Source organism: Primulina huaijiensis, chromosome 10 (genome assembly GCF_012295235.1).
Source record: "Primulina huaijiensis isolate GDHJ02 chromosome 10, ASM1229523v2, whole genome shotgun sequence".
Classification (NCBI taxonomy): Eukaryota; Viridiplantae; Streptophyta; class Magnoliopsida; order Lamiales; family Gesneriaceae; genus Primulina; species Primulina huaijiensis.
The window spans coordinates 911,682-921,837 of record NC_133315.1 but is presented as its reverse complement, the minus strand read 5'-3'; the positions used below and the strand labels follow the sequence as shown (position 1 = coordinate 921,837).

The 10,156-nt window shown below is 33.2% G+C and overlaps 1 protein-coding gene across 1 annotated transcript; it reads left to right on the top strand.

Annotated features, from left to right (window-relative positions):
* Positions 1 to 7,626: 7,626 nt before the first annotated feature.
* On the top strand, positions 7,627 to 9,488 carry LOC140986956 (pentatricopeptide repeat-containing protein At2g22410, mitochondrial-like). Its single transcript, XM_073455377.1, has one exon. The coding sequence runs from the start codon at positions 7,709 to 7,711 to the stop codon at positions 9,362 to 9,364; it is 1,656 nt and encodes a 551-aa protein (XP_073311478.1). The 5' UTR covers positions 7,627 to 7,708; the 3' UTR covers positions 9,365 to 9,488.
* Positions 9,489 to 10,156: the final 668 nt, after the last annotated feature.

Genomic DNA, 10,156 nt, shown 5'->3' with positions numbered 1-10,156 from the left:
GGTCGTATTTTGTGATTCGGATCTTTTATTTGGGTCATCCAAGAAAAAATATTATTTTTTATGCTAAAAGTATTACTTTTTATTGTGAATATCAGTAGGATTGACCCGTCTTACAGATAAAGATTCGTGACACCATCTCACAAGAGACCTACTCCACTATATTTACTAAAAACAAAATAATCTTCTATTTTATAATAAGACTTGGATGTCATTACTGGCACCATTATTAATATTGATAGTTGGGATTATTTATTATGTCTTCTGATTAAAAATTGACTATCTTTATTATTTAATTTGCGTATGATATGGGAAATTGACTGTATTTTCGTGAAAGATTACACGTATTATTGAATTATTATTGAAATTTCTCTTCAAACATTTTTTATTCGTTACATGATTAAACCCTATTGTTTTGCTTACGTACATAATTCGTTACAAGTTCAAGTTTTTATTATTTTAATTAATTATTTAATTTAAAAGTTTCAAGATTATTTTCACAAATTTTAAAATCTAAGGATTAATTTGATTGAACAGGAAATTCGCGTAAATTACAAGAAAATTTTCGAAATTTTAAATAAATAAAACGTCGCAGCATGGTAATAGAGATCGAGAGTAAGCACGACGTTTTGTTTGTATAAAAACAAAATTTTATAATATATATTTTTATTTTTTAAATATCTTATACTAAAAATTTGAATGAGTATTAGTTTGGGACAATTTCAACATAGGCCTTTTCAAGATCGATCTCTATATACAAGTGAAACACGTCAAAATAACAAAAATAAAAGAAATGTCTGCTTTAATTTTTTTTTAAAATTATTTTTTTGTTCACCTTTAACTTATTCAATATCGCATCCAAATATTAAAGTTAAACTAGCAATTATTTTAAAGAAATAATAATTTATTAATTGCCTATGAATTAGTCACTATTATATTACTTAAGAGTAGGTCTCTTGTGAGACGGTCTTATGAATCTTTATCTGCGAGACGGGTCAATCATACCGATATTCACAATAAAAAGTAATACTTTTAGCATAAAAAGTAATATTTTTTCATGTATGTGTCTCAAAAAATACGACCCGTGAGACCGTTTCACATAAGTTTTTGCTATTACTTAATTACAAGTTTCATTATACCTAGTAGCATACAACATATGGCTAGAGATAATCAGACATTATAAAATCTCTTATTTGTCTGAGTTTTTATCACATAGAGATGAAATATATTGTTTTAAAAAATGAAAAGTATTTAATGTTTTTCAGACTTTTCATAAAAGGGTAAATGCTATCTCCGATTGGAATTTCACTTTTAAAAATCATTTCTAATTTCAACAAGACATGAAAATCAAATTTGATAACAAAAACATGCAATTAGGGTTTTCTTCGATTTCTCATGTTCTTGAATTTAACAACAAAATATTGAATTATAGAGAAAACCCTATAAATAATTCGCTTCCACAAACCAATTTCTTGGAGTTCTCATTTTTTGTTGTAAATTTTTAGTGTCGCTGTATAAACAACACTTTACTAGTGGAAAATGGAGTGAAATATACTTAAAAGTTGCTCTCACATTTTACTATTTTTTTTCATTTTTTTTAAAAATTTAATTTTTTTACCTTTAAGCATTATAAAGCCTCTTTAAATGATACTAGATTCCACTTTCTGTCCTGCATGAATTTTATTGGCAGAAATGTGTCCTTTTTGGAGATGGAATTCCCTTCACTTTTGGAAGAATACATTAATTCTTGATATATTTACACAAGCATATAACATGTATGTGTAACATCCCCTACCAAAACATTTTAATAGTAGCTATGCATTTAAACATTTAAAATGTTATATTTCGACCGTTATCGAATAATATTATTTGATAAAAAAGTGCATAAAACTTGTAGTTCGATACTAATATCAGTTATGCGGATAACTTATAACCCACTAAATGCGTTCGATTCTTATGCCAATTACTTATAACACATCTGAATGTACTGATATCTCAAACTTTTGTTCGAGACTCATTGTATCATCTCGACCTTGACTCAAAAATAAAGTTTTTTGTTCTAAAAATCCCAAAAAAATAATATAGTTTCATATCTCGTTTAAAATCTACCTTCAATGAAAAAAAATTTTGAGTTATTAAAATTTTTTCCAATTTTCAAGAACAAAAATAATATTAATAAGTCAATTTGAAGTCATTCATTTTAATTTCTCACCTTCCAAGCATCATAACAGTAGCCTGAGGATTCGTGCCCGGAGAATTATAAAACGTCGATCCGTCGATCACACATTCGTGTGCATCTATACCAAGAACTCGGTAGTCTCGATCGACGACTCGATTAACTTGGCACCCTCCTTGATAATGCCATATAGTCATCACAGTGTCCACACAAAACTGTTCCATCGAATATGTCGACGCAATGTGTTTTCACGGCCTCAAATTTATCGGTACCTACAACATGAAAATGATTAGGGATTGGAACGAAGCGAAGGGGTACCGGAACGTAGAGAAAGAACTCGACTCGACGACTCGTCTTACCATCTCCATGCCATGAACACACCTTTGCAGGTCTCTAGGGTCTTGGAAGTAGTTAAATGTGACCCGTGGATTGTATAATGCAATTTACTCGACATATTGTGGTGCACTAGCGTTGGATATTCGAAACTAGTTGGACAGCCGCACTGATACTTGTCACATCCTTACTCTATACTTGACATGACTAATGATACTTATACTTGTAATCAAAATAGGGTTTGAATGATATACCTATATTATGAAGTGATTTCAAACAAGGGACATCAATTTGACGATTTATAAAAATTTTGACATGATGTCCCTATATTTTGCCTAAACCAACAACTCAATCAACAACAATACGTACATATAATCGTATTCTTATAAACAAACATACTATGTATCATTATACACAGACATAAACATTGTAAAATTTGTTTCAAACCCTGACATTTAGTTCACTATAATACATATGCGTAAGCTATACAATAAGACGTCCAGGTTCTTGTCAAGGGGAGGCACGTCACAAGCATCCATTGGCGAACCGGCATCCTATGCATCTTCACTACCTGATCCTGAAAATACATGAGCTACGTGAGTTTACAAAACTCAATAAATTGGCACTTGTATGTATCAATATGCGTAGAAGGAACATACATATCAAGTCGTGATCAACAATGAATCTTTAAACCATGTCGTATCATAGTATATATTCATGTTCATTTTTGTACTTGAGCTTCATTAGTTGACATGTACTACCGTGCTTGCTTTATTATATAGCTACTACTGTGTTGGACGTCAGGGAACACCTTTGGCAACCCCACGGCCCATGAACATATATTGGCCAATAGGTTTGGTGGACTTAAAACAACCCATGATGTCAACAAGCTCTATATCATGTAAAAATCAGTCTTTTTCCTTTCATGTTCATGACATAGCACTCCTCTTTAATATTCATGAGTTTCTTTCATATTTAATACATAACAATGGAATATGGTGCTATGTTTCCATCAATAAACATACTAACAATGTACATATTGCAATAATCAATGGGAAGTGTTTGAAATCATAATATTACTCATGTATTACTTCAAAAACATGCCAACTTACAATCCAAGCGGAAGAACACTGGTTTGAGACGACGTTTCTCATTCCTATATTGTCAAATACATCAATAACTTCGTCATTATGTCTATACTATGTGAAAGTCATGTCTTTATTGTCCTCTACATGTATATAAATCAAAGGAGATGAAAACTTGCACCCCTAGGATGGTCTTGTAATGGAGAACTAACTTCTAACCTCAAAATGATGAAGAAGAGGAAGAAATGAGCTTTTGAGAGGAAGAATTCTTGATTTTTCTCGAGTTCCTTGCTGCAAATGAAGTGGGGAATGGTAAAGAAGCTCAAGGAAGTCGAAACTTATCTTTTCCTATGCAAGGCGGCGCTCGGGCGGTCATTTTCTATCGCTCGGGCGCGGAACTTTATGTAAAAATACTGCACTTGTAATGCACCGGCGGTCGGGCGGTAAAATCTTACCGCTCGGGCGCCACATGTTCTGCCTCTGCGTACTGCTTCATCAAAGATCGCTCCAGAAAAGTCTCTTCCCTTCATAATTTAAAAAAGTGGTAAACATGAAAGTTGTAGCTCTATGTCTTGGATTGAATCTCAAATTAGTTTAATAAAATTTGGAGGTCTGAGTAAAAAGTTATGCTTATTCTCCTAACATGTGTCAGTGAAGGAATGACGATATACATGACACATTTCGGGGCACTTTTGGCTTGTTTTTCACAATAATTTGGACAAAACCCAAAACATGAAAGTTGTATCATTATATCTTAGTTTCCTTATGGTTATGGCATCACACAATTTGGATCAATATTCAAATCATTACGCTAAAACCCGTAAAAACTGTCATAATTGCATCTCATTTCCTACCAACTTTCATTACACTACTTTTACCTACACTTATAACTATCACTATTTAGGCACATATTCATTCTCAATACACTATTGACAATCTAAAAATCATATTCAATCTCAATATTGATACCTCAATCATAACGTGAAATCTAATGAGTTAATAACTACATAATAAATGACATAAACACATTATTATCATTTGTACGAGTAACCGGACATTACAATACCGATCATAGACAGGTTGGCAGATCGGCAAATCGGGTGGCGCATTCACTTGCCTTTTTTTCGCTTTCTTCCCCTGCTCCTTTTGTTTGGGAAAATGGGGTTTTTCTTTTTTGGTTGTTGAATCTTGTAACAGACGATTTATTGCATTCTGAATAAAATTACAAGCGTTACCATTAAAAAAAATTAATGTTAGACCAAAATATAATTATATGGAACGAAATTAAATAATCTCATTTTCAACTCCATCAATAGAATTTAAACAAAATCGAAAAAATTAAATAAAAAAAGAAATTTTGAACAAATTTGTTGACCATCCTAAGGAACATTGTCGCCTTGATTATAATCGTGAACTATACGAATCGAATTTAGCCGAATATCAAATGTTAATAAGACAAGAGATTTCCCCGTTTTACAATTAGATAGTTGTCCCGAATGAATTAGAAATACAAAATTTTCATTTTGGAGCTATCAATGGATCGAAAATTTAGATTTTGTATGATAAGAGCTAACAAGAAGGATCATAGTAGAGTTGGGTGATTTTTAATGTTTCAAGGTAAAAAGTTTTGAAAAAAATTTATATTTTCAGTAATCTCTTATACAATTAATGTTGTTAGTATAACATTGCAGTGTAATTAAGAGTTCGAACGAACTGAATCTAGCATAATGTCATCAAAATTTTAAGACTCGAATTTGATTCAAAATTCGAAAATTATAATATTTTTTTCTCGAATTCGGTTCGAATTAAGGATCAAGTTCAGTATCTGCTCGAAGTATTCAAACATGTTTGAAAAGTTTTTCGAAAATAAACACTTGAATTAAATTTATTTAATATTTATATTATCTTAATAAAATATTAAAACTCATGAGGGGTTTGCGAACTATCGAACAATATAATTTGTGGTTGAATTCGATTTTTAAAAAATGCAAGCATGCTTGAGTTTAGCTTGAATTCGACAATTAATAATACGAATCAAAAAAATTTTGAGTTGGTTTGAGAAGCTCGTGAGCCGTCTCGGTCTATTTACACACCTGATTATAATACGGTAATGTACTGATGTTATTTGCATATATAATCATTCTTTTTACTATGTAAGGATATCTCAATTCTTGAGGTATTTTACTCAGGTTAGTCCAATATATGATCATTTATATCTTTTTCAAGAGGAACTTAATATGTGTTCATATTTGTGTAGGTCTTTTTTAATAATTTAATTTTTGTTAATGTGTATTAAATAATTAAATATGAACTAAAAAACAATTATTGATTTTTTCATAATTAATTGATATACCTAACAATAAATACTTCAAGTTTTAAGGTATTAATCAAAATTAATTTTGACAGGTATAAATGTTAAAGAAACAAAAATTGGGAAATAACTAATGTCTATGTTAAATATGAGAAAAATGAAGTGAGTATTGTAATCTATTAAAAAAACAAGGTAAATGGGTTTATTTATGTGTGATATGTTTGGGTATAAGACGATATGTTATATGTAGAAATTTATAAATTTAATAATTTGTAAATTTTGACAGTTTAATCTTGTTAGAGTTGTATGTGAATATTGTAATGTATAAAAGATTTATTGCTCCTATTTAAAAACTGATTTAACGAACCAAAGAGAAAATGATTTGAATATTCTTATTTCTTGGTTAAAGTCATATGTCTTTTGTTTACAATGATTTTTTATTTTATTTTATATTTTTAGTTTTACGATTATTATTTTAGGTTGGAATTGTGCTTAAAAAATACAAAACACGAAAGTAGAAGAAACTTATAAAAGTGAAAATAACTAGGAAAAAGATTGAGTAGGGGTTAAAATGGAAGAAGTTTAACAATCTGTCTTAAATTGGACATAAAATATATGTTCATCTTAAAATCTAATCAGATATCTACTCCATAAATATGGTATTCTAGATTTGAAAATAGAGTATCTATATTTAATTCATGGTAACGCTCAAAAGGATTTTACACTTGATAACATTATTGATGTTGGTGGATTTATGAATTTGGTAACTTTTACTTAAGTATTAATTGTAATATGATCCCTTAAACAATCTGTAAGAGAACTTAAAACCTTAGTTTAATAAAAGAATTTTAAAAGCATGTTAATAAGAAAAGGATATCAACATATATAAGGTTTTAATTTAAGAATTAATCGACATATTTATGAATTCGGTAATCTCAATTTTTTAAGATATTTAAACATGAGAGTAAATTTAATCGTAAGACAGCCGAATAGATTACTACAATGAAGGGTTAATAAAAGAAATTAAAGTATACGAATATAAGTTGTTTGGAGCTCGCAGTAAGAAGAAAGCAAAGTTCAGTATCATATAAGTAAAAGAAATTCACAGCGAGTTTGGTGCGTGCGTGTATGCTGACGTCGTGAGCTGTTTCTGGAGGCAGCGTCGGTGTGGAAGAGCAAGCGTGGAACGATTGAGAGAGAAAGATGACATGCATATGGAGTCGAAGAAATGAAGAAAAGGAGAAAACCGAATGGTTCTGTACAAGTGTCCTTTTTGACATCACAAACTCTTACAGCGTTGGAGAAAGCAATGTAGAGCATGTGTATTTTACTTGACCTGCAACCGTACCAAAACTGGCCCATCACAACATATGTTCTCGCGGCCAAACACTGGTAATTCAAACGAGTTTGGTGCGTGCGTGTATGCTGACATCGTGAGCTGCTTCCGGAGGCAGTGTCGGTGTGGAAGAGCAAGTGCAGAACGATTGAGAGAGAAGGATGACATGCAGATGGAGTCGAAGAAAAAGAGAAAACTGAATGTTGTAACTCCAGCACAAGCGCCCTTTTTTGACAGCACAAACTCTTGCTGTGTTGGAGAAAGCAAGGTAAGGCACGTGTATTCTACTTGATCTGCAATCGTACCAAAATTGACCCATTACAACTTATTCAGATTTTCATATAAGTAGATATAAAATAAAGTATAAATATTCAAAATGTGCAGCTCAATTAATTTTTTTCATCGAACTTTTTTTCCTTGGAGCCATAAGGAAGGTAGCCGTAGATGTTCGAACTGTTTCCCCTTCACTTATGAAACTCGGCGGATCCATTTCTCGCCACTTCTCAAGAATCCTCAAATCTGCTCCATTAGTGTGCGGTGACCAATCCATCAAGGAGCGCCATGCCCACTGCTTCAGAACCCACCAGTCCGGAGACTCGAACGCCATGTCGAAAATCATCAGACATTATGCTCTCACCGAAGCATCTATGGACAAAGCTCGTTTTGCTTTTATCGATGTTGAGCGGCCCACATTGCCCATTTGGAATCACATGATTCGTGGGTTTTTTCAAAGCGAAAGTCCTGAAAGTGCCCTTGATATGTTCGATGAAATGCGCGGGTCGGGAGTGCTTGGGGATAATCTCACTTTTATATTCGCGTGTAAAGCGTGTGGTAGACTTTCTGATGTTTTATATGGAAAAAGAATTCATGTTCATGTTTTGAAACTTGGGTTCGGGTCATATCTTTATGTGTGTAACGCTTTGATTCATATGTATGGTTGTTGTGGGGATTTGAGAATTTCAAGAGAAGTGTTCGATGAAATGAGTGTAAAGGACTTGGTCTCTTGGAACTCATTGATTTGCGGGTATAGTCGATGTGGTGATTATAAGGAGGTTTTAGACCTTTTTGACGCTATGAAAAGGGGAAATGTCAAGGGTGATGAGGTCACTATGGTGAAAGTTGTATTAGCTTGTAGTTATTTAGGCGAGTGGAAACTTGTGGATTCTATGGTGGAGTATATTGAGGATAATTGTGTTAAAATCAGTGTGTTTTTGTGCAATACATTGATTGACGTGTATGGGAGGCGTGGCTCGATTGCAGTGGCTCGAGGTTTCTTTGATAGGATGACGGAGAGGAATGATGTTTCTTGGAATGCCATGATTATAGGGGCTGCCAAATCTGGAGATTTAGTTGCAGCGAAAAAACTTTTTGATGAGATGCCAGAAAAGGATGCCATTTCTTGGACTTCTATGATCACGGCATATGCTCAGGCTAACCAATTCGATGATGCTATATGGCATTTCCATGGAATGATGGCGGCCAATATCAAGCCTGATAAAATTGCGGTAACTAGTGTGCTCTCTGCCTGTGGTCATTTAAGAAGAGTAGATGTGGGTAGTGCAGTGCACGATTTTATTTGCAAAAGTGGTACAAATTTAGATACTTTTGTCGAGAATGCTTTAATAGATATGTATTGTAAGTGTAAATCTATCGACAAGGCATTGACCGTATTTCACAAAATGAAAGAAAAGGATTCCATTTCATGGACTTCAGTCATCTGTGGCCTAGCAATGAGTGGAGATTCTGACAAATCTCTTGACTTTTTCCAGCAAATGTTAGGTGATGGCATAAGGCCCATTCATGGAACCTTTATTGGTGTATTGCAAGCTTGCATTCATGCCGGTTTGGTGGAGAAAGGATTTGAATGCTTCTGTAGTATGCGAGAAGATTATGGATTAGTTCCAGAAATTCGGCACTATGGATGTGTGGTAGATCTTTTTTGTCGTGCTGGTAACGTTCCTCGGGCATATGAATTTATAAAGCATATGCCTATTGTTCCAGATATTGTCATATGGAGGATACTCTTCTATGCTAGCAAATTACATGAAAATTTTGCTATAGCTAAGATTGCGTTTGGCAAACTTTTAGAATTGGATCCTAGTAATGGTACGAACTGTGTGCTCTAATCAAATTGATATGCAATGCAGAGATATGGGTATACATGTCAAAACGGGGCGGGTCTAGCCAATTTTGTGTTAGATTTGGCATTGCGGGACAATGTCAACTCAACCCACCTATTTTATGTGGCGGGTCGGGCTTAGTCTATTTTGACAACTATAGAGATGGTATTATTCCATACTAATGATAGAAAGTACAGTGCCGTTCTCTGTCAAACAGATTGGGAATTTCATTTCTTCACGGAGAGGACAGGACTTGATTCATGCTCTCTCGTGAATTTTAAGAAGATAACATCCCTGGATTCAGTTTGGAGCTTCATCAAGTCTGTTACCTCATAACTGAACAAAATCAACTGACTTTGGCTGGAGGTCTTATGAGTTAAAATAACCAATCTTGTGATTTTTGTGCTTGATTGTGATTTCTCTGGCAAGCTTCATTGATTTCTTACCACTTGTGGTCTTTATTCAAGATTCTCTTGTCGGACTCCAGTGCTTCCAAAAGAAAGCAAAGCAACATGATGCTTAATTTTGATTCTTTCTGAAACATTATAGGTAACTTTTGAAGTTTATCTTCTATGCTGTTGCTGTTCTTATTGGATTTCATCTGTCCATGACATGATATGGGTTGTAGGAACCTGGAGCAGGTGCAACTTGTTTGAAAATTGGACGTTTTGTAAACTTTCATAATCAAAGAAAATTCTATGGTCGTTCAGATATCAAATAGGAAAAAAGTTTCCACATGCAGCTTCAGAATGCAAGTTTATGAAGATGCTGGAGTGATTGTTTTCTTGGTTCTTATAT

Coding starts and splice junctions, on each gene's coding strand:
- LOC140986956 (XM_073455377.1), top strand. CDS start 7,709: ATGAAACTCGGCGGATCCATTTCTCGCCACTTCTCAAGAATCCTCAAA.